The 24,323-nt window shown below is 47.4% G+C and overlaps 1 protein-coding gene and 1 non-coding gene across 7 annotated transcripts; both read right to left on the bottom strand.

Moving 5' to 3' along the window:
* Window positions 1-3,789: 3,789 nt before the first annotated feature.
* Window positions 3,790-15,266, bottom strand: TFE3 (transcription factor binding to IGHM enhancer 3). Of its 6 annotated transcripts, none has more exons than XM_027533817.1 (10): window positions 14,877-15,266; window positions 12,481-12,594; window positions 11,221-11,518; window positions 10,318-10,563; window positions 10,138-10,242; window positions 8,126-8,243; window positions 7,699-7,755; window positions 7,453-7,528; window positions 6,334-6,481; window positions 3,790-5,617 (listed from the first exon to the last, which is right to left on the bottom strand). In XM_027533817.1, exons 1-10 carry the CDS (start codon window positions 14,990-14,992, stop codon window positions 5,174-5,176), a joined length of 1,722 nt encoding a protein of 573 aa, XP_027389618.1. In that variant the 5' UTR covers window positions 14,993-15,266; the 3' UTR covers window positions 3,790-5,173. The 6 variants fall into 6 exon arrangements, with proteins under 6 accessions (XP_027389618.1, XP_027389617.1, XP_027389615.1 ...); XM_027533816.1 differs by having other exon boundaries at window positions 7,699-7,791; window positions 14,877-15,256; XM_027533814.1 differs by having other exon boundaries at window positions 7,699-7,791; window positions 10,138-10,563; window positions 14,877-15,256.
* On the bottom strand, window positions 8,999-9,133 carry LOC113888275. The gene has a single exon (XR_003509911.1). It is a non-coding gene; the product is annotated as a small nucleolar RNA SNORA16B/SNORA16A family (small nucleolar RNA).
* Window positions 15,267-24,323: the final 9,057 nt, after the last annotated feature.

Below are 24,323 nucleotides of genomic sequence, written 5' to 3'. Positions count from 1 at the left end.
CTTTGGCCACTTAATGTGAAGAGCTCACTCATTGGAAAAGACCCTGATGCTGGGAAAGATTGAAGGAGGGTGGGGAAGGGGATGACAGAGGATGAGATGGTTGGATGCATCCCAGACTCAAAGGACATGAGTTTGGGTAAACTCCAGGAGTTGGTGATAGACAGGGAGGCCTGGGGTGCTGCAGTCCATGGGATTGCAAAGAGTCAGACACGACTGAGCAACTGAAAACTTAGATTTTGTGCCCAAGGCAAGTGCATCACTTGCCTGACCCTAATCCTAACTATGGTTAGGTCCTGCTTTTTATCTTTCTGGTCTTAAAATCCTTCCCTTTAATGGGAGCTTTTAGTCCATTTACATATTATGGAATTATTGATATGGTCAGAATAAGCTCTATCAGGTTGTAATGTGTTTTCTGTTTGTTCCTTCTGGTTTTTGATCTTCTCTATCCTCCTTTCTCACCTTCTTTTGAGTTAACCAAATATATTTCCATGTTTAATTGTTATTCTTCTATTGGCTTTTTTATTTAAAAAATATTTATTTATTTGTGTCTGCACTGAGTCTTTATTGTTGTGCACAGGCTTTCTCCAGTTGTGGTGGGTGGGCTTCTCATTGCGGTGGCTTCTCTTGTTGTGGAGCATGGGCTCCAGGCACACGGGCTTCAGTAGTTGCAGCACGCAGGCTTAGTTGCCCTGTGGCATGTGGGATCTTCCTGGACCAAGGATTGAACCTGTGTTCCCTGCATTGGCAGGCGGATTCATAACCACTGGATCACCAAGGAAGCCCTCTATTGGCTTTTCAGTTGTACCTGTTTTCATTATCTTTTTTAGAGGTTGCCCTGGTGATTACAAAATGCATCCTTAATTTATTACAGTCAACTCAAAGTTAATATTGCACCATCTCATATGAGACGGAAAAATCTTGCAAAGCTATGGTTTCATTTCCCAAATCCTGTCTTTTGTGTTATTGTTATATATGCTATATCTGTATACATTCTAAATGTCACAATTCAACTTGATCCTTTTGAAGCATGTTTTTAGCATATTTTGGAGAAGATCTATAGTAACCCTTACTCTAGAGCTGAAGTGGCATGGTCTTAAGGCATGGTCTTTCTGGGGTGTCTATTTCTCACTGGGGTATTGGGTAAAGATTCTCCACTCAGGCTGGTCAAAGTCTCTGTCTCCCAGGAATGTGCAAGCATCCATTCAGTTCACGTAAGCCCAGGACTGATCTTTGCTTGGTCTCGCAGTGCCTCACTCTAAACCTGCACAGCTTAGCATTTGGTCAAAGACCTAAAGCAATGCCTATGATAATTTCTGAAAGTCTGACTCTACAAAGCTCTTTTTTCTCCAGTACCATGCCTGCTAGTCCTAAGGTCTGAAATCTGATCTCTTCTACCCAGCTCAGCTATATTGCTATTCTCTTCCTAGGCTCCACTTCCCTCCAAGCAGGGTCCTGAACCTGACCCAGGCAGAAAGAATGTACAGTCTAGGCTCACTCTGTGCCTACCTTCAAGTTTTGCCCGCTAATTTTAGCATTTAGCTGTGGATCCAGTCCAGAGTAATTATTATTGTGGTATTCTAGTGGTAATTTTCCATTTCTCTCATTCCTTCTATATTTATTATTTGGAAATCTTATGCAAGGAAGAGTTGTCCCATCTCCAGCATTTATTTACTTATATAATCATATCACTGATTTATATAAGTATGGAATCATGGATATTTAGTTTTTGGACTATAATACAGCACTATTGTTATTTTTTTGCTGCTCAGATTGTTCTACCTTTGGCTGTTGGGAGTTCTTTCAGATTGGCTCCCGCATCTTTATGACACAGTCTCATTTTTTTTTTAGGTTCCTTCTTACTTTCTGGCACTGAACAATGCTCCAGGCTTGTCTTGTTAAATTTCTGTTCATCAGCCTTAAAATCAGTCATTTCTCCAAGGAGCCCATGTTCCTTTTATTGGAGCGTGGCACTTAGAAACCAAGATCTGGGTACTAGATGTGCTTGTTACCTCTGGCATAGTGCAATGCCTTCTCAATGGGCAGACTGAGAAACTGTCAGAGGAGACCATGAAAATATGACAGCTCAACCCAGTGTGGTAGGGAGCTTCTAAGACAGCACCCCAGTGGTCCTACTGATATTCATGATCTTGTGTAATCCTCTCCCTTGAGTAATTTGCTTCTAACCAACAGAATGCCCTAACGGTGAGGGGATGTCACTTCCATATTGGATTACAAGAGATTGTAACTTCCGTTTTGCTAGCGGACTCTTCTAACGTTGACTTTGATGAAGCAAACTACGTATGTTGTGAGCTGCCTCATGGGAGGAAAGGCACACATGGTAAGGACTGAGGGCACCTCCAGCTGACAGCCAACAAGGAACTGAGGCCCTCAGTTTAACAGGCTGCAGAAAACTGAGGTCTGGCCCAAACCATATTAGCATGAAGATTCTTTTCCAGTCCCCCTTTCAGATGAGCCCTCAGTCCTGCCCACACCTCCCCTGACTGCACTCTTGTGACAGCCACTGGAGTAGAGGACCCAGCTAAGCCAGCCTGGATTCCTGACCTGCAAAAACTGGAAGATAATGAATGCATGATTTTTTAGCCACTAAGATTGTGGTCATTTGTTACACAGAGAGAGATAGCAAATAGAGTATCCTTACTTGAATCTTAGAACAGGAAAAAGACATTTGTGAAAAAACCAGTGAAATCCAAATAGTCTGGACTTCCTAGTACTGTGCCAATGTGATTTTCGTAGCCTTAATAAATGTGCCATGGTTATTAAAGCTGTTAACGTTAGGGGGAGCTGGATTATAGCTATGAGAACTCTCTCTCTTTGCCACACTTCTGTAAATCTGAATTATTCCAGAATACAAACTTAAAAAAAAACCATTTCTGGGTGTTATATGTTATCTTTGTAAAATAAATAGAATATAGCAAATTTGAGGAGAAAAAAAAGTTATCAGAGACCTACCATTCTGGTGGTAGAGGCTCAGCAACGAGGCTCTAGGACTCACAGTATGTTAAGCTAGAAAGGTGCAAGGCAGTGTGGTAGTCAGTCTGACTGGGGAAACACAGGACCAGGCTGGGTCCCAGTGCTCAGGGGTCAATGTTGGATGGGGGTGACACAGGAGGCAGCCTGATACCTGTCCTGGGAGTCAGTTAGGTTGAGAAATCCCAAGAGTATTTTTTCCCAACCTAAGATACTTGTGTCTTTTCACTTCCATTTAAATCTGCCCCCCCCGCCAAATGTCAACATCTGTTCCAAAACCAAGTTGTCTGCTTATTCCTCTACCTTTACAGTTTTTGTCTTTGCCATTTTCACCATCTGGAATACTTCTACTCTTTATCAGTAGATATCATCATATACTCTTTTTTGTTTCAAAAGTGAACTTCCAAGAAAATCTCTTTTGGCTCATCTGTCTTCCGTGACATTTTTCAAACCAGAGCCCTCACTTACCTAACTTTACCATTAAGCTCTTCATCCATTTACCAATTGTGTATCTTCAGATAGTTCTTAAATTCTTAATGTGTTTCTTAAAACATGAAATAGGAATAGGAACCAGTACTATCTTGATAAAAATTCCTTAGAACAATAAATTGGGTACAACATTGCAACCAGCTAGTTGCAAATAGTTGAGGACCACTTTTGTTTGTACATTGTTTTCCTCCAGCCCCTCTACCTAAGTTGTTTTATTCATCCTCTCAAATCTGTTTCTTCCAAGAACCTTTCTCCCTCCTGGCCTTCATGAGCCATGCTCACTCCATAGACAAAAACAAGGACAGGAGACTCTTTGCCAAAGTTAAAAGCGCATCAAACACGCCTAGCATTTATTAATCACAAACTTACAGACCCCTCAGAACACCCTCCTCGGGGCATGGCCCCAACAATTCAAAGCTGACAACCTTGGGTATATGTGTAGGAGGGATGGGGATGAGCAGGGAGTGTCTCTTGATAACTCTGAAATGGGGAGGACTTCTCCAAATGGAGAACTGGGTGGAGGCCAGAGGTTGGGGGTGACTTAGCTTCTGAGTAGGAGGTGGGAGTCAAAAAATCAGATAAACAGAAGAGTGGGTATGTATGCTTTTGCAATCCTCCCCCTATGCCTCTGTCTTGGTGGGATAGGCTTCCACTTGTTCCCGGGCTGGGGAACTCCCTGGAAAGGTCCCTTCCTTCATCCTGTTCCTCTACATGTTGAAAAAGAATACTGTGGTGCTGATTGTGTAAAACTGGACCAAGTACTCCCTAATCTCCATCCTCTCCAGTCTACCCCTGAAAGGAATGAAACAACACTCTGCCTAAGGGTGCGGGGTCTAACTCTCACTCACTGCTGATCTAGGTCTGGAATGTCAACCCACAAGATTTCAAGATCTGCCCCCTTCTTCAAGGGCAAGGCCAGCTTAAAGCCCTCTTAGGTTAGATCAAGTTGGTCCCAGGTTAAGACGGGGTTGGGGGGGGTCGGGGGGAGCTTAAGTACCACTCCTCCCTGCAGTATGGAATGCTGGATGGGATATTGCTAAGAGACAAAGACTGTGATGTCCACAAAGCTGCCTGATCGTACTGACTCCTCCACACCTGAAATACCTGCGCTGAGTTGTTCCTATAGGGAAGGGGCAGGGCCTGAGTCCTCCATTGTTACAAGGCCAGGACTGAGTTCCCAGGTGAAGGGGCTGGCTCTAATCCTCACTTCTGCTCCTTGCCTGGGCAGGGCAGGATTCACAGGGGAAGGGACAGGGCTTAAACACTTAAGCTAGGACAGCCATCATTTTGACTCCTCTTCCTTCCCAGGATGGACTAGACTGGTGGTTCCAAGAGAGGGGATGGAGCAGTATTCAGACACCTCTTTATCCCAGGAAACCAGCTAGGACAGTCCCTAGGGGCCAGGGGCCAACCTCATCCCATCTCTTTCCCTCACCTGGGCAAGGGCGGGTGCCACGGGACAAGGTCAGGCTGTGATCTGCAGGATACAGGCCCTGATGTCCCTACCTTCTCTATGCCTGAACACCTGCACTGGCCTTTCCTGTGGGGAAGAGGTGGGGCCTCATCAAGTCTCCTTTTCCCCGGGGTACACCTGGACAGGGCAGTCTCATGGAAAGGTGGGGGAAAAGGTGGGGCCTCATCCTGACAGGTCCTCCTTTCCTGGGTGGGGAAGTCCCAGGGGAGGGGTGAGGCGTGATCAGGACTCCTCTTCCATGCTGAAGCTGCTGCGGCGACTGCTGGCCTTGGAGACTGCAGGGGATACTGAAGAAAGCAGGGGATCAGAGGCAGCCCGCAGTGGGGACAGGGTGCCCCCTGACAGTCCCCCCACCACCCCCTCCTCCTCCTCCATCAGAATGTCCTCCAGCCCCAGATGGAAGGGGTCCCCCAGATCCCCCAGGTGGTCGCTGGGAAAGTGCAGGTCCAGAAGTGCATCTGAGGGTGGTGGTGGCGGCTGCTGATGGGGAGCACTTTGGGCAAGGCCCCCTGTTGCATGAAAAATTGCTGTGCCTGGCCTGCCTTCCTCTTCAACATCCAGCTGCTCTGGCTTGAGACTGTCAGAGGCTGAAGTTGCAGCCAGCGAGAGCAGCCCTGGCGTGGGAGGCACCGGCAGACCATGGATCTGGGCCTGCAGCTCCAGCTCCTGCAAAACATAGGTGGGGGCGGTGTGGGACAAGATGGGGTTCAGAGGTCCTTCAGAGGCAGGGGATTTAAGAGTTAAAAGGGTAGGCTGCCTAGGTTCAAATTCAGCCTCTGCCACTCACTAGTTGCATAACTTTAGGCAAGTTGCTTACCATCTGTCCCTGAGCCTCAGAGTCCCAATCCATAAAATGGGTATAATAATGGTCCCTGTCTCACAGGATTGTTGTATTAACTTAGTAAATGGAGAGAAGGCTCTTGTCACAGTTCATGGCACAAGATAAACACCATGTCTATTAGCCAATATTCATTATTATTCTTGTTAATGTTATGACTAATCTTCCCAGGTGGCGACAGTGGTAAAGAACCCACCTGCTAATGCAGGAGACATAAGATATGGGTTCGATCCCTGGATGGGGAAGATCCCCTGCAGGAGGGCATGGCAACCCACTCCAGTATTCTTGCCTGGAGAATCCCATGGACAGAAGAGCCTGGAGGGCTACAGTCCATGGAGTCAGAGTGGGACATGACTGAAGCAACTTAGCACTAGCACAATGTTATGATCACTGCTTATGATCATCATCATCATCAACATGTGAGTCAGGAAGCCAGGGGATCCCCCAAATATGCCCAGAGGGGAAATCCTGGCTTGTTCTCCCTCTGCTTCTGCCTCAGGAAGCCCCCCACCCCCACCTCTGCTACTGCCTCCTCCTTCCAGACCTGGATTCGGAGCTGCAGGCTGCGGTTGGCTTGCTCCAGGGATCGCTGCCGGCTCTCCAGGTCTTTGGAGCGCTGTTGCTCCTTCTGCAACTTGCGGATGTAATCCACGGAGGCTTTTAGGATGGTGCCCTTGTTCCAGCGCATTTCCCTGTGCAGCCCGAGGGGGAAGAAAGAAGGGAATGCTGGGAAAGAAGGGAATGGAGTCTCTCAGGAGCTGAAAGGGGCACTGCAGCAAGTAGATGGAGCACCCAGCCACATGCCTGGAACTTGAAGTGTAGGCCCATCAAGGGTATGGAGTGCTCAGATGAAAACCACCTGCCTGGAACCCTCCAATGATGCCCCATCACACTCCAAACCCAGGAGACTCCCTGACCTGATCCCTTACTGCTTCTCTTATCAACCCCCCTCTGATTCATCTCACTGCAGCCACACTGGCTTCTCAATACTCCTAGAACATGGAAAATCATTCCCACATCAGGGCCTCCAGTTCAGTTCTGCCCTCCACCTTGAGCTCTCTTTTTCCCTAGACACCTAGATGGCTCCAGCCTCACCTACTCAGGCTCTTTATTCAAATGTTTCCTCACCAGCTGAGGCCTGCCCTGTCCCCACCCTCCTCACCCCAAACTGTGACCTTCCCAACATTCCCCACTTCTTCCTTCCATACTTAATTCCTCTCCACCACACTCATCATAACCACCAGATTTTATTTATTTATCTTGTTTGCTGTCTGCCCCCACTAAAACATCAGTTCCATGAGGTCGGGGACTTTTGTGTGTTTTGTGCCCTCTGGTATCCTCAGGGCCTAGCATGGTACCTGGCACAAAGCAGAAGCAGCTGAATACATTTCTTGAGTAAATAAAAGAAGTACTAAATAAGCAGAAAACTCATGCGGGGGTTGGATGAGATGCATGGACCATGTCATGCACCTAAATTTAGATTGGGACATGGTGAGGGGCTGCCACCCTGCTTAGAGTGAGGGAAGCTGGGTGAGAAAAAGGAACGTGAGCAGGACTGCCTGGGTGGTTCCCATTTAGGGCAGGCCCACCCAGGAATGACTTTCAGGGAGTAGGGCCCCTATCCCACCTTCCACTGGCCCTGGGGTTCCCAGCCCAGACTCACGGGTCACTGGACTTGGGGATGAGGGTGCCCAACTCCTTGATCCTGTCGTTAATGTTGAATCGCCTGCGACGTTCAACTTGGAAGGCAAGGGAAAGAAAGAAGAGTCATCAATAGGCCGAGGAGGGAAGGAGAAAAACTGGGGAGTTGAGAGGCTGCTGCAGGGAGAGCCCCACCCGCTCAAGGAAGGCTGGGCAGAGTGAAGCAGGGCTGCATGGCACGCAGCCAGGGGTACATGCTCCCACTCACTCAGATTGTGATTGTCTTTCTTCTGCCGTTCCTTCAAAAGGGCCTTGGCCTCCGTCTCTGGAAGAGATGGGGTAGTGGTCAGGGCTTCTGGGCCTGGGAAAGGTGACAGACAATGGAGGGCAGCACATGTAGCCACTTGGGTAGGCTTTGGTGGGCGCAGGCAGGGGAAGTAACTACTTACAAAGTGCTACCCTTTTTACGATTTTTAAAGAAGCCATGGTGACAGGCTATTTGTTAAACCCAAGAGAAGAGGAAGTGGACTGAAAGCAGGACCATAGGCCATATGGCCAAAGGTGGCAAACAGCCCCCATTACTGTCTGTTTAAACCTTCTTCCCCTAGAACCAGGCCTGACCTCCAGACCTGGTAGAAATGGGGCTTGCCCTGGGGTAAAGGATGATGGCATGGGGCCAAGACCCTGTTCCTTACCAGAGATCTCCCGTTTGATATTGGGCAGCTCAGCTGGACAGGAGTTGCTGACAGTGATGGCTGGCGTGGCTACGCCCTGATTATTGTACACATCAAGCAGATTCCCCGACACAGGCAGCTGTGGGCAGAGTGAGCAGAAAAACCATGGTTGGAACAGACCCCAGGCTTGGCCTCTTCTCCAAACCTAGTTCCTGATCCTCCACACACCCCAAAGGTGGCCCCCTCAATGCAAGGATTGCCTGGCTCCATGTGGGAACCCTTCCTTCTCCATCAAGGGAATTTCATACTGTGACTCACAGGGAGGACAGCGTCAAGGGGTCCTACCCTGCTTTGCAGGGGGACTGGACCCTGCCTGGCCTGTTCATTGTGACCCCATAGCCCCTCCAATCCCCTGGAGACTTCTGAAGCCTCTCTCCCAAACCCCAGGGCTGGCTCTGAAGAGAAGTGCCAGAAAACCACGCTTCTCAGGTCTTTATCAGCTCCAATGCAACATTTCAGCCCCTCCTAGCATGACATTCCAATTCAGCATTCTTTTTTTTTTTTTTTGGTCCTGAATGACCTACTCGTTCCATTCATCTGGGTTTCAGAACAAGGTTTTTGACTCGCCTTTGGGCTGATGCCTTAAGCTTTTCAGGGCAAAGACCCAAAGAATGACCACAATCTGCACCACTTGCCCCTGGATTTCCCCAGCACAGGTATCTAACCCACCCATATCTGCATCTGCATACTGGTTCTTGGCCTCTGCAAGCCACTTCTCAAAAGCCTTATTCTTGCATGTAAGACCCCATCAATGGAACATTTCCGGTAGCCTCTGAAAACGTCAGTTTTAATAAAGGTCTCTGGTTGTACCTGACAAATGGCAAGTACAATGGGAACTGTGTTTTCCTGAAATGTTGCAGATCAGTTACAGCAAACAGAACTGCGACCGTCAAGGAAAACTGTCACTTTGGGCTCCTTTTTGACCACAGCAGCTATATGGAAGCAGCTGCAGCTTTGATAAGGGCCACCAATTCAGCATTCTTGAAACACTCCAACCCAGTCTTCTCAGACCTTGGGAAATTGTCATGGCAATATTTCACCCCAAATCTGGCTTTCTGGAAAGTTCCCCAGCCCAATCTCCAGTCTTTTGCTGTGATTGCATTGCATCACATTACATACAGTCTCTAGCTGCTATTCACCAAGGTCCTGACTCTAACATCTTGCACATTCTGATCTCAGGATTTCTAGGGCAAGAAACTAATCCATAAGCGATCAGTCCCACCTCTTGATGAGTTTTCATTTCTTGAAACCCCCTCACTAGTCCACTGGATCTGTCTAATATAAATCCCAATCTTTAGCTATTGTCCAAATCAATGAAAAATTCTGAAAAATTGATACCATTTTTACACGCGCTTCTATCCTCTTGATGAGCTGGAAAGAAGTAAAGCTATAGCCACTTGCTATGTCCCAAAGCGAGTTATGGGACTCTTGGAATGTTCAAAACCAGAATGTTATAGTTCACTGGTACATCTCTTACTCTAGAAAGCTTTATCCAATCTTTACAAGGCCCCAGCCTCTTGGCACAGTTCACTGTAAGAGATGTGGTACGTTCTAATTACTTCAAGGTCCAAGTACATCAAATCTGGCTACCTTTGGCATATCATGTTCCAATCACTTCATGGTCTGTGTATGTCCTCTTGATTTGAATGTCTTAATACATTCAAAATGCTACAAGAGTCCTCCTCTTCTTTTTTCTCACAGTGAAGCTTGAGTGCTTTGGTATGCCCTAATATGTCCATAAAGTTCCCACTGTGTATGTATCAAAATCTACAAAGTCAACCTGTTTGTGCAGTCCAACGTGGCCCCAGGGCACTGATGTGCCCCGTTCTTATCATCCAGCCCCGACACTCTATCTCAGTACAATTCAACATGAGAATCTCTTATATATAGCCAGCTTGGGTGTACGTAAGCTATCCCTCAGGGACAGAGAGACACACAAATTTTTAGACCAACCTCCCCTCTTAGGGCCTTACTGTGCTAGGGAGCTGCAGCCCCGTGTTGCCTCCAGGCAGATAGCTGAGCATCTCATCATTGTAACTGGACTCCAAGCTAATGATCTCATCGATGACATCGTCAATCTGGGAGAAATACAGAGGAGCATTAGAAGAAGCTGGGGTAGGGGGAACATGTGAGGGTCGTCTGCAGCCACTCACCTCCTTCTCTGAGCTAGACCCGATGGTGAGCAGCGCCATGGGGCTGTTGGGAGCACTGCTGGTGGGGCCAGGAGCGTGGGCAGCCTCGGGGGTGGGGAGCGGCTGGACACTAGCACCCCCTGGTGGTGGGGTGAGGGCCTGGGAAGCCAGCTTGGGCCCAAGTGTGGTGGACAGGTACTGTTTCACCTGCTGTCGGCGCGCCTGCTGTAGATGATAGCGTGTTGGGTTCTCCAGATGGGTCTGCACCTGTGGAATGAAAGGGAGACAGGGTAGGAGGGAACAAGGCAGAACAGGGCTCAGAAAGAGCAACACTAAGCCCCAGTTTGCCTCCCAGAAGTCATCTGTTTCTAGCCTCAGGATGGCAAGCCAGGCCCAGAATCTGAGAACCCTCCCCCAATCCCCAAACACTGGTAACTCTCCCCTAGGACCCAAACTCCCTCTCTCAGAGAGCCTGCACAGCCCCCCAAGATCTACCCAAGGCTGGCAGACTCCTTCAGCTTCTGGAGCAGCTTGTCACAGTCCCCAAGACTCCCCACGTCTGCAAAGTCTCTGACCCCGCTTAACAAACCTGGGAACCATACACATGGCTTCCCAAGACACTCCAATGCCAAAGAACTCCTAATGCATCGCCAGACACAAAGTGCTTCCTACTGAGTCACTTCACAGACTCCAGGGCACTCGTGCACCTCCATGGGCCACCAAGACATCCTATGGCCCCCAAGAACCCCTCACAACTCCACGGGAACACCTTGGAAACCCGAAGCACAGTGGGACACTAGCACAGCCTGCTTTTACCAGTACCTGAGACCCTCTTTTAGAGCCCCTAGGACCTCACCCCAAAGCCACCAGGGCCAATCCTCAGTCACCAGGAGCCCCTCCCAGGGCCTCTGGATGTGGCCTTACCTTGAGCACCTCCCTGGGCACCTGAGCTGGGGGAGGACGACCCAGTGTGTGGCCCCCAGCAGAGACGCCAACCACAGAGATGGCGGGAGAGGCAGGTGCAGGACTAGGGAAGGAAGAGGCCTGTTCCCGACGCTCACGCCTCTCCTGTTCCTGGGCCTGGGCCCTCATTAGCTGCTGCCGCAGCAAGACCCGCGATGAAGAAGAGGATGACATGGCAGGGGTCCTGGAGCCCTCGGCAGAAGATGATGCAGATAGTGTAGCTGGGGTGGCTGGTGTGGCCTGCAGTGATATTGGGAGGCTGTGGAATGGGAAATATGGGGCCACAGGTAAGCTAAAAGTCTCAGCTCCCAGCCTAAGGAGTCACAGGGGGAGGGAGCAGACAGAAGAACCTGGCCTGTTCTCCACCTCCAGAGGCCACAACATAGAGGGGAGATATAGGAACCAGACCCAGTCGCCACACTCAGGGCTCACAGTCTGCTGGGGCGACTTTAGCCCTCAGTCCTTAGGGTGAAGCCAGGACTGGGGCCTGTTCATATATTGAGCTGAGATACCACTGTTCAGCTCTGGGAGCAATTTAAAGAAGAGCTGGAAGAAACAGAATTAAGACTGTGGCACAGAAGGCTCCTAAGCTCTATTTCGGGCTGGACATACTCCCTGATCTCCTGGGGGTAGGCATCAGGCTTCCGGGCAACCGAAAGTCCTTCTTCTTCCCTGCTTAGGCCTCTGGTCCCAGGAGCTAGTCAGTCTTGAAAAGGAGATTTCACAATCCTCTCTTCCTGCCCCTCTTCCAGGTCCCCTCCCCTCTCTTAGAGCCCAGGCCCATGACTCAGCACATTTCGACTTCTCAAGCTTGGGGGGGGGGGGGGAAGAAGACACCAGCAGGGGTTCTTAAAGGGCGAGGGGAGTGAATTCGTGGAGTTAGGAGGGAGGACGACCAGGGATTTGGGGAACGGCTCCACCCACTTGGGGGCTGGACTTAAGCACGCCACGCCCCGGGTCTGGGAACTCCAGGCACGCGGCAATTTTTATCTATGAATGGATGAGCAGGTGGGGCGGGAGGAAGCAGAGGAGATTTTGTCTGAGATACTGGAATCCTAGTTTGGCCTCCTGCTTTTTACATGCTCTTTCTGGCTCTTAATTTTACTCTCTGAAAAGTTTAGGCTGGTGAGAGAATGGGCTGGGCTGGCACTGAGACCTCTGCCCATCAAGAGGGGATGGAGGTGCCTGAGGAACCGGGAGGGGAAGTCAGAGAAGACATACCTTGAGCGTAGCGATAGGGGTGGGCTTTTGAGCTCGTAGAAGCTGTCAGGATCAAGGACGTTTTCTAACTCGATGTCAGCAACAATCCCGGACTCCGGAAGCAAAGAGTTCAGGCTGAGGGTGGGGAAAAGGCAGGGGTAATGGTCAGTGATTTTATGCAGACATCATTCCCCTAAGACAGACAGACAGACAGACAGACAGACACACACACACACACACGCACAGAGAGACAGAACAGAAGCACACACCAAGAGGGAGGAGAACCGAGTGTAGCCTTCGCGTTCCGCCACTTTGCTAAAACCACCACCATGAATTCCCAGGTCTTCTTCCCTCCCCGCTCTCTTTTGCTCCGTGTTACCCATAGTTCCTTAAGATTCAAAATAATAAGCCTGGAGCCCAGCTCCTCGATCTAACAATCACGTGTACAACCTGGGTTTCAGGAAAATAGAAATGAAGAATTTAGGAGTGACAATTCACTTTGAGGGATTCCTGACTCCGAATTCAGAGTTCACCCAGCCCCCACAGTCCCCCGCTGTTTTCCTAGCTGCTGAAAGTGAGCCCACGTTGGTCCAAGTAGGGTGATCCCTCTGCAGAACAGTCTATTGTAACACAAACTGAATGCATCACAAAGAGAACTGGGGTAGCTGATTCACTTTACTGAAGGATCCACCACTTTGCAAATGAGCCCCTCCGCCACCCCACCAACCCTGCCCCAGAATTTGTGGGATGCGAATAGGCATCCAAAAACAAGATGGGAATAACAGGCTCCCCTCGGTCCAACAATCTGTATTTAAAAGAGGGAGAATTTGGGCGGATGATCCGCTTTATATGAACATTTTTTTCTTGGTCAGAGGAGCCTGCCCAGCCCTCTCCAGTTTTTTGAATAAATCAAAACACAAACGCACCTCCAATACCAAAACCCGCTGACACACAAAATGAGAAGCCACGAACACACCTCCCCTTCAACTACTGCCACTACTGTGATGCTCTAAGTTGTTATAAAGACATCAGAAGACGGTTAATTGATTTATGGAAAGGCTCCTACTCAACCCTCCATGCTGGGTGCAAGACCCTAATGTATGAGGGACATTAACATATAGACAGATGGATATGCATCCTTGAATTTAGTCAAAGATTTAGAATCCTGAAATTGTCATTGACTTCACTTGACAAGAATTCTTGCCCCTCCCCAAGAATCTGTCTTCCTCCCTTTCCTCACCCACAGTTGGGGCCCTAAAACCACCCAGGAAGCTGGGAAGAGGAAGCTCAGGGAGCCGCTGAGCTCAGCACAATCCCAAGGCAGAAAGTAGGCAAAGCCCCCTCCCATGCTCACACATCCATTGCACAGAAGTTGGAAGAGGTGGGCACTAGGGCTGGGATAGGCAGGGTATACACAAAGAGGGCTGGGGCTTCCAGGCCCTCTGATGGAAGTGAGGCTAAGATGTCAGAGAAGATCCACCTAGGCAAGGATGGTGCAATTGGTGCTCATTCCAGCTCTAGGGTCAGATTCAAGATTGTCTCCAGGGCCGGAGAGACAATCTGGAAAGCTGAGATTAAAAAACACACAAAAACTGTCTGTGTGTGTGTAGGGGTTGAAAGGGGCTGGCTGAGAGACTAGGGCAGGCAGTAGTAGGAACAAGACCCTCCTCTGGATTCCGAAATAAGGTCTGAGGCCTTCTCTGAGATAAGAGGTGGCACCATCTCCATTGCCTGTCTGTCTCCCATTTGAGCCCCTATAGGGGTGTTGGGAAGACGGCTCTTCCACTACCCAGCTGGATGGGTGGGAGGGTGAGGGGATTACTCTGATCAAGTCTTGACTAATGTTGCTTTTCTTGTTCACTCACACACTCACAAGGATGGTTCCACGCAGTATATTCGAGATACCCCCAAATCCCTCTAGAGTCATGTTATCCTCAAACACAGCCTCCAGCAACCAGCCACTGGGAGTCATCAAGCTCCCAAGACGGTACATCTCTCTTCCAGGAGCCCTTCCCAAAGGGAAAAAGTCCCTTCAAATCAGTGAGTGCCTCACCTCAGAGTGTCCCCTCATACCCGACTCAAAGACCCCAAATTCAGCCTCTAGTCAGAGTCTCAGTACTCAAAGCTCAGCAACCTTAGACTAGTTTCTGGACACAACAGAATCAGCCCCTGTTAGACCTAGTCAAGAGGCCACCCAAATCTGAAACAGGCCTCCCTTAATGCACTTCCACGACTCCTTTAAGCTTCAGTTCAAGCAAGCCACCGCCAGATTCCTTAAGTGCCCCCCCAAGTCGGGCGCCCAGACGTCCTCCAAGTCTAGCCCAAGGGCCTCCAATCACAGTCCTTGGTCCCCGCTGCCCCAAGATTAGGCCCCCAGGAACCCCAGTTAGCACTACCGGCCCCAGGCGGCCCCGCACCTGAGCAGCTGGGCTGAGTCGGCCGGCCTGCGGTCCTCCAACAACAGGAACACGGCTCGAGGGCCCTCCGCGCTGGCCTCTACGCCGTCCTGAGCTGGCTCGGCCGCATGAGACATGACGCCCGGCCCCGGGTGAGCCCTGAAAGGCCGGTCGGGCCTCGGCCCGGTCCCCCTAACAAATTAAGAGTCCCCTCCCCCGCTCGCCACCGCCTCCTCCGCTAAGCCATGGAGAGAGCTCTGCGCGGGCGGACGGCGTCGGGGAGATGGGATGGGCCGTGAGTCATCCCCCGCCCAGAACGGACCAACAACCCCCTCAACCTAACCCCGGACGACCGCCCTCTTCCCCCTCGCCCTCTTCCCCCTCCTCCTCGGGTTGGGGAAACTCCACAGGAAGTGACCGAACCGCGGATACACAGATAGCCGGACCACGCCCTCCGAGTGAGGCGACCAATCACTGAGGGGTGATTCAAGAGCCCGCCCTAAGCTACGCCTACAAACTGCGAGAGAACTAGGTTCTGCCGGCCCTGATTCCGAGAAGGGGCCACGCCCGCAGAGACAGAGGCAAATCAATGAGAGGTAATTTGATTGAGGCACGCCTTCTCTTCGCAAATTATCCCTCCGCAAGATATTAAGCCGCGCCTTGGGTCCTCTGCGCCTGCGTACTGATGGCCTTTCTGCGCGCGCGGAACGTCTCCACGCTACGCTTCTACCTGCGGAAGCGCGCCCCCTCTAGGCCAATCTTCGTAATGCTGCTGCTGCTAAGTCGCTTCAGTCGTGTCCGACTCTGTGCGACCCCATAGACGGCAGCCCACCAGGCTCCCCCGTCCCTGGGATTCTCCAGGCAAGAACACTGGAGTGGGTTGCCGTTTCTTTCGTAATATTTGTTGCCTAAACCGTGCTGCCACCTTGATCTAGCGTTGCCTCCTCAGCCAAAGCCATAGCCTTGAGGCCTTGTTTTGTCAGTAAGTCGTGTTCGATTCTTTTGCGACCCTATGGACTGTAGCCTGCCAGGCTCCTCTGTCCATGAGATTTTCCACACAAGAATACTGGAGTGGGTTTCCATTCCCTTCTCCAGGCATCTTCCCGACCCAGGGATCGAACCAAAGCCTCCTACATTGGCAGGCAGATTCTTTACCACTGAGCCACAAGGGAAGCCCTAGCCTTGAGGCCTAGGCAGCTGTAATACATTGCCTGGAGGTGCACACCAGAAACCTCACCCTTTTGGTACCTAAAGTCCAGCTGCCCAGGTGGTCTTCCTAGAAGCCCTCCACCTACTCTATGTCATTTAGAGCGGTTGTTGTATTTGGTTGTTGTGCTACCCAGTAGGTGCTTAGTAAATCCTTGACAGATGGATGAATGAGTGGAATGATGGAAATGAGAACTGGTCCCTTCTGTGGATGACTTCTGGAATCATAAAGACCTGGGTTTGAAGATGGGCAAGGGACTTCCCCTCTCTGAGCCTCAGTTTTCCTGGCCTGTCAAATGGGGGGTCATAATACCTGTCTGGAAGGGTTATTATGAAGATTAGCACTATTATGAATAGTGCTGGCAGGTTGTTTGGCATACAATAATCTCTCCAAAATTTAATTGAGTCACTCCTTTGTGAACTGATTTAACAAAAATTTTTGAGCTCCTCTGTGTGCTAGATATATGCAAGCTGGCTTGCACACAGCAGAGTCTCACCCAGATCTTCAGATGCACAGTCAGCTCACAAAACACCCGGACCTGCAGCCCTCCTTTTATCCCTCCCAACATCCCAAGATCATGCCCGTCAGTTGGACCACTGGGAACTTCACTGGGCTCCTGTTTGCTTTGCACCTTCCTGTACTGGCACCCTTATTTCCCAAGTTGGCTTGGGAAACACCCACATCCCTCTATGCTCACAAACATTATCCACATGATAAAGATGACAGTTCTTTCCTAAATTAATTTTTAAAAAATCAATACATTACCAATAAAAACTGCAAAATGGAACTTGCAGACCTGTTGTTTCTATGGTGCCTTAAATATGCAAGAATATCTAATTTTATAAAAGAAGAAGAAAGAGAAGGGTACCGTCTTAACCAAATTCAAAATGTCTGACAAAGTTCTAGTAATTAAAACATTGTAATATGGGAGTAGGAATAGAAAAACTAGATCAGTGTATTATAGGAATTAGTAAATGACAAAAGTGATACTTCAAGTCACTGGGAGATGGACTATTTACTAAAATGGTCTGGGGAGAATGACTGTCTTCTGGGGAAGAGGGATTAGATTCCTAATTTACTCAATTCAGAAAAATTAATTCTAAATTGGCTAAAGACTTAACCATTAAAAAAGAATACCACCTATCACACTTTTCTGGTTGTCCAGTGGCTAAGACTTTATGCTTCCACTGTAGAGGGCCAGGTTCGATCCCTGGGTGGGGAACTAAGAGCCCACATGCTGCGTGCTGTGGCCAAACACAAAACACCTGTAAGAAATATCAGAAAAAAATATGTTTGGAGAATATGTTTAAGTCTTTGGCAAAAAAAGAAGGCCTTCTTAAACAGGATACAAAAAGCAAAGCTATAAAGGAAATAATAAACAACATCTATCAATCATTCTTGGCACTTTATCTGTATTAATTCATTTTAATTCTCAAAACAGACTTCTGAAGAGGCTTCCATTACTCATCCTACAGATTAGGAAATCAAGGTACAGCAAAGTTAAGTCACTTGCCCTAGGTCACCTCAGTTTATAAAACCTGCTGTGGAACCCAGGCACTTTTTATCACCTTGCTCCACCATTTCTCCAGTTTTACCCATCAAAATATAAAACTATAAACTGATGAAAGATGCTATAAACAAGTTAAAAGACTTGCAGCAGACTGAGAGAAAAAAACTACAGCATTAAACCCAAAGATTAGCTATCCTGTCACATACCCCAATTCTACAAACACCAGCCTCATACACACATCCCAAATATCTCCATGACAAGTGCGTCCCCATCACATACCCTGCATCCATCCTCCATCTGTCTGTCTCTTTTAATCTCTTGCTCACAAGTCACAACTTTTTCAATACTGCTCTCTCAGTCTTTGTCTCTGTCTCTCTCTGGAAGCTGGGGTTTCATTGCAATGCAACTGAAGAGTAGGGTAAATGGGAGATATGGAGAGAGAAGAGAGGGCGGTTGGGTGGTGAAGTTGGGATATTTATAAAGAGATGTTGGTGGTGATTGAGGATGGCGTGGGGTGATGTTGGGGGTCTATTACAGGACAGTTGCTACACAACTAAAGAATCACATCTTCAGGAGAAATGGGGCTACTAGAGGACAGTATAGGAGTGTAGGTAGGAGCTACTGGAGGGTAAATTGGGAGTACTTTTGGGGAGGGTGGTTGGAAAATGGTTTGAGATGCAGTCGGAGGGAGTATCAAAAGTTAGTGTTTAGTCTTTTGTAGTTTAAGGAATTTTTCATAGAACTGTTAATTGTCATAAGATAGTGTGGTGGGCTAATGGCCCCCCAAAAGATATCCATGTCCTAATCCCTGGAATTTATAAATGTTACCTTATATGGCAAAGAGCGGGGAATTGCAAATGTGGTTAAATTAAGGATTTTGAGATCGGGAGATTGCCCTGGATTATTTGAATGGAACTTAATTGTAACCCCATGTCCTTATACTAGGAAACCAGAGAAAGATTTGACAAACCGTAACGGAGAAGAAATGGCAACCCACTCCAGTGTTCTTGCCTGGAGAATCCCAGGGACGGGGGTGCCTGGTGGGAGGCCGTCTATGGGGTCGCACAGAGTCAGACACGACTGAAGCGACTTAGCAGCAGCAGCAAAGGAGAAGACAATGTGACCACAGAGGCAGAGATTGTAGTGATATGGCCATGAGCCAAGGAATGCCAGCAGCCACAAGGAGCTGAAAGAGGCAACATGTTCTTCCCTAGAGCCTCCAGGGAGCGTATGGCCCTTGCTCACGCCTTGATTTTGCCCAGTGAAACGGATTTTGAACTTATGACTCAGAACTGTGAAAGAGTAGAATTCTTATATTTTTAAGCCATCAAATTTGTGTTGATTAGTTACAGAAGTCACATAAAGTAGATTTTGGTACCTGGATATGAGATGCTGCTGTGTCTTAATCTGCCTGGGCTGTCGTAATAGAATACACAGACTGGGTGTATTAAACAATAGAAGTTTATTTTCTCATAGTCCTGGAGGCTAGAAGTCCAAGATCAATGGGCCATCTGGGCTGATTCCTGATGAAAGTGGTCTTCCTAACTTGCAGATGACTGCTTTTTGCTGTGTCCTCCCATGCTCTTTCCTTTGTGCATGTGCACTCTTGGTATCTCTTCCTCTTCTCATAAGGACGCCAGTTCTATTGGATAAGGATCCTATCCTTATGACCCCATTTAACCTTAATCATCTCCTTGAAGGCCCTATTTCCAAATATAATTATATTGGGGGTTAGGGATTCAACCAATTAATTGGGGTGGTGGGTAGGGTAGACATAAGTCCATAATATGTTATAACAAGTACCTGAAAATATTGAACTGGCTTTGGAATTAGTGAGCAGAGGCTGGAAGAATTTTGAAGTATGTGATAGAAAAATCCTAGATTGTCTTGAATAAACTGTTGGTAGAAATATGAATGTTAAAAGCCCTGCTGATGAAGGCTCAGAAGGAAGTGAGGAGCACAGTAGGGAAAACATACACTGTCTTAGAGAAAACATATATATATCATCATAAACAGAATGCTCATAGAAATATTAATGTTAAAGGTGCTGCTGGTGAGGGCTCAGAAGGACACAAGGAACATGTTATTGGAAACTAGAGGAAAGAAAGTCCTTATTATATAAAGGCAGAAAACTTAGCTGAATTGTGTCCTACAGTTGTATGGAAAGCAGAGCTTGTAAGTGATGTATATTTAGCTGAGGAGATTTCCAAGGAAAATGTTGAAGGTACTACCTGGTTTCTTCTTGCTGCTTGTGGTGAAATGTAAAAGGAAAGGGATAAATTGAGGGAAGAACTATTAAGCAAAATGGACCCAGGATTTGATGATTTGGAAAATTCTCAGGCTGTCCAGATTGCAAAAGACACAAAATTTAAGAGATGAACTGTCTGAAAAGTATGCTCTAGAGAGAAAGCTAAGGGTGTGGCAGGACAGCCTTTTGCTAGTACCAAGGAGATGTTGTGTGACTCATAGATCCCCTCAACCGTCTCAGAAGTCAGGAATAGAGATGGGATTATCCGTGAAAAATTTGAGGAGGACCTTCTTGTCTAATGAGCTCCTGTGGTGGCTCAGACGGTAAAGAATCTGCCTGCCAATGCAGGAGATGTGGGTTCTATCCCCTGGAGAAGGGAATGACAACCCACTCCAGTATTCTTGCCTGGGAAATCCCATGGACAGAGGAGTCTGTTGGGCTACAGTCCATGGGGTTTCAAAGAGTCAGACACGACTGAGCAACTGACACTTTCTCCACTTTTCTTGTCTAATGATGTGAATCTCTCCACCTCCCATGGGAGACCCAAAAGATTTTTCAGAATGTTATGCAGACAGAAACACTGCCTAATGGGCTTGAAAAAATAACAGATACAGGATGAAATGAAGGAATGATGTCGGACTCTCAAAATTTTACTGCAAGGATACAGGCTAAAACTACTTAGCTGCAAACATGTGTACCCTTCAAGGGAAAGGAAGAATGACTCTGACAGCACAGCCTTGAGCCCACACGCGAAGCCTCAAGCCACAGAGACTTCTTCTCAGGCCTTGCAACTAAATGAAACTTGCCCTGCTGGATTTCACAAGTACTTGGAACCAGTCACACCCTTTTTTTTCCTTCTGTTTTCTCCTTTTTGGAATAAGAATATCTATAACTCTTATCCTATGCCTGTCCCACCATTGTGCTTTGGGAACAGATAACTTGTTCTCTACTTCCACAAGTCCAAAGATGGAGAGGAATTTTGCCTCAGAGTGGATCATACCCAGAGTCTCACTCATATCGGATTTAGATTATTTCAATGATGAGATGTGAAATTTCTGAGCTGATGATATTAAACTCAGATTTTGAACTTGATTTGATGCTGTGATGGGTTGAAATTCTGGGAGTACTGGGATTAGATATGTTTTTTTCACATAGAGTGAATATGTATCTTTGGAGGCAAAGGGGTGTACTGTTGTAGGCTGATTGATGTCCTCACCAAAAGATACGCACATCCTAACCCCTGTAACCTTTGAATTTACCTTAAATGAGAAAAAAGAAGAAAAGAAAAAGACCAAGGACTCTGCAGTTTGCAGATGTGATTAAGGCAAGAATTCTGAGATGGAGAGATTATCTTGGATTGTCCAAGCGACTCTAATTGTAACCATAGTGTCCTCCTAAGAGGGAGGCAGAGGCAGATTTGACAGAAAAGAAGGCAATGTGACCATCAAGCAGAGATTGTACTGAAATGGCCACAAGCCAAAAAAGGCTGATATTCATCAAAAGAGGAAGCAGCAACAAGCAGATTCTCCCTTGGATCCTCTGAGGAGAGCATGACCCTGCTGGCACCTTAATTTTGGTCTTCTGCCTCTCAGAACTGAAGGAACCAATTATTTTAAATTTTTTACATTTTAAACCACCAAATTTGTGGTGATTCATCACAGTAGCCACAGGAAGCTTAGGTGTAGATTTGAGGGTTGTCGGAGGGACTCAAGGGTATGCTTGAAGCTTATTGAGGGCATTTTGAGGGTATAATGAGGGCATTAGAAAATGTTTGGGTGCAATTGGAGCCATCAAAGGGAAGATTGAGGTGGTGTTGAAGGAGTCACCGGAGGATGACTCCCAGAGGTTTCGAGGCATAGTTGGGAGTCCCCAGAAGGTGGTTTGGGTGGTACAGTGGAGAATATTGGAAAATGTTTTGGGGGTGTATTACATGTACAGTTGCCCCTTGGTATCCAAGGGGAGATTGGTTCTAGGACACCCCCATGTACAAATATCAAAATCCAAGGATGCACAAGTCCCTTATATAAAATGGCATAACACAATTGGCCCTCCCTATTCCCAGATGTGGGACCAGTGGATATGGAGGCAGACTGTAATTTAAGACAGATATAGCTGTTACTGAAGTGTGGCTTGGAGGTATAGTTTGGGGCTGTAGCTGTGGGACCAAGGCAAGGTAGTTAAGGGGTATTTAGAGGTAGAGTTGGGGGTTCTTGGAAGGGAAATTTGGGAGGTGAGTTTTATAACTGTTGGAGAGTAGTTTGGGATTAGAGTTGGGTATCATTGAAAGGGCAATTTGGGGATGTTCTTGGGAGTTAGAGGGCAGTGTGAGGGTAAAGTAAGGTGTGTAGGAAGATTTGGAAGTGACGATGAGGACCTGGTTGGATAGTTTAGTGATGAGGTTTAAGGTTCAATAGCACGGTTTGGGGATATAGTTGAAGGCTGGTGAGTACAGTCTGGGATGCAGTTTATGGGCCTGTTTTGAGGTCAGGGTGTCAGAGGGATTTTATGCATTATAGTTGTGGATCTAATAATGGTTGATTTGGGGAGCAGGTAAAAGATCATTGGATGGAATACTGTTCTCAGTAATAAAAGAAACAAACTGCTGACATGCTACAACATGACTGAAGCTCAAAAATATTATACTAAGTGAAAGAAGTCAAATATCAAACATCCATATATTGCGTTTATATGAACTATCCAGAAAGGCAAATCTATAGAGACAGAAACTAGATTAGCAATTGCCTGGGACTGGGAATGTGAAGAGGGATTAAATGTATTTTGGGCATGAGGGGTCTTATGGAGATGATGAAAATGCTGTAAAACTGGATTGTGGTGGTTAGCACACATTTTGGTAAATTTACTAAAATAATTAAATTGCATGCTTAAAATGAGTGACTTTTCAGTTCAGTAGCTCAGTCGTGTCCGACTCTTTGCAACCCCATGGACTACAGCACGGCAGGCTTCCCTGTCCATCACCAACTCCCAGAGCTTGCTCAAACTCATGCCATCGAGGTGGTGATGTCCTCCAACTATCTCATCCTCTGTCATCCACTTCTCCTCCTGCCTTCAATCTTTCCCAGCATCACGGTCTTTTCCAGTGAGTCAGTTCCTCGCATCAGGTGGCCAAAGGATTGGAGTTTCAGCTTCAGCACCAGTCCTTCCAATGAATATTCAGGACTGATTTCCTTTAGGATGGACTGGTTGGATCTCCTTGCAGTCCACGGGACTCTCAAGAGCCTTCTCCAACACCACAGTTCAAAAGCATCAATTCTTCAGCGCTCAGCTTTCGTTATAGTCCAACTCTCACATCCATGCATTACTACTGGAAAAACCATAGCCTTGACTAGACGAACCTTTGTTGGCAAAGTAATGTCTCTGCCTTTTAATATGCTGTCTAGGTTGGTCATAACTTTTCTTCCAAGCAGCAAGTGTCTTTTAATTTTATGGCTGCAGTCACCATATGCAGTGATTTTGGAGACCAAAAAAATAAAGTCTGTCACTGTTTCCATTGTTTCCCCATGAAGTGATGGGACCAGATGCCATGATCTTAGTTTTCTGAATGTTGAGTTTTTAGCCAACTTTTTCACTTTTCTCTTTCACTTTCATCAAGAATCAAATGGGTATATCTTTCCTTTTCTCCTTTACTTTTATCTTCTCTTCTTTTCACAGCTATTTGTAAGGCCTCCCCAGACAGCCATTTTGCTTTTTTGCATTTCTTTTTCTTGGGGATGGTCTTGATCACTGCCTCTTGTACAACATCATGAACCTCCGTCCATAGTTCTTCAGGCACTCTGTCTATCAGATCTAATCCCTTGAATCTATTTTTCACTTCCATTGTATAATAGTAAGGGATTTGAGCTAGGTCATACCTGGATGGTCCAGTGGTTTTCCCTACTTTCTTCAATTTATGTCTGAATTTGGCAATAAGGAGGTCATGATCTGAGCCATGACCTGACAGAATGTGGTCCACTGGGGAAGGGAATGGCAAACCACTTCAGTATTCTTGCCTTGAGAACCCCATGAACAGTATGAAAAGGCAAAATGATAGGATACTGAAAGAGAAACTCCCCAGGTCAGTAGGTGCCCAATATGCTACTGGAGATCAGTGGAGAAATAACTCCAGAAAGAATGAAGGGATGGAGCCAAAGCAAAAAGAATACCCATCTGTGGATGTGACTGGTGATAGAAGCAAGGTCTGATGCTGTAAAGAGCAATATTGCATAGGAACCTGGAATGTCAGGTCCATGAATCAAGGAAAATTAGAAGTGCTCAAACAAGAGATGGCAAGAGTGAATGTCGACATTCTAGGAATCATCGAACTGAAATGGACTGGAATGGGTGAATTTAACTCAGATGACCATTATATCTACTACTGTGGGCAGGAATCCCTCAGAAGAAATGGGGTAGCCATCATGGTCAACAAAAGAGTCCGAAATGCAGTACTTGGATGCAATCTCAAAAACAACAGAATGATCTCTATTCATTTCCAAGGCAAACCATTCA

The sequence above is a fragment of the Bos indicus x Bos taurus genome, chromosome X, assembly GCF_003369695.1.
Source record: "Bos indicus x Bos taurus breed Angus x Brahman F1 hybrid chromosome X, Bos_hybrid_MaternalHap_v2.0, whole genome shotgun sequence".
Taxonomy (NCBI): domain Eukaryota; kingdom Metazoa; phylum Chordata; class Mammalia; order Artiodactyla; family Bovidae; genus Bos; species Bos indicus x Bos taurus.
This window is presented reverse-complemented; position numbering and strand designations above follow the sequence as displayed.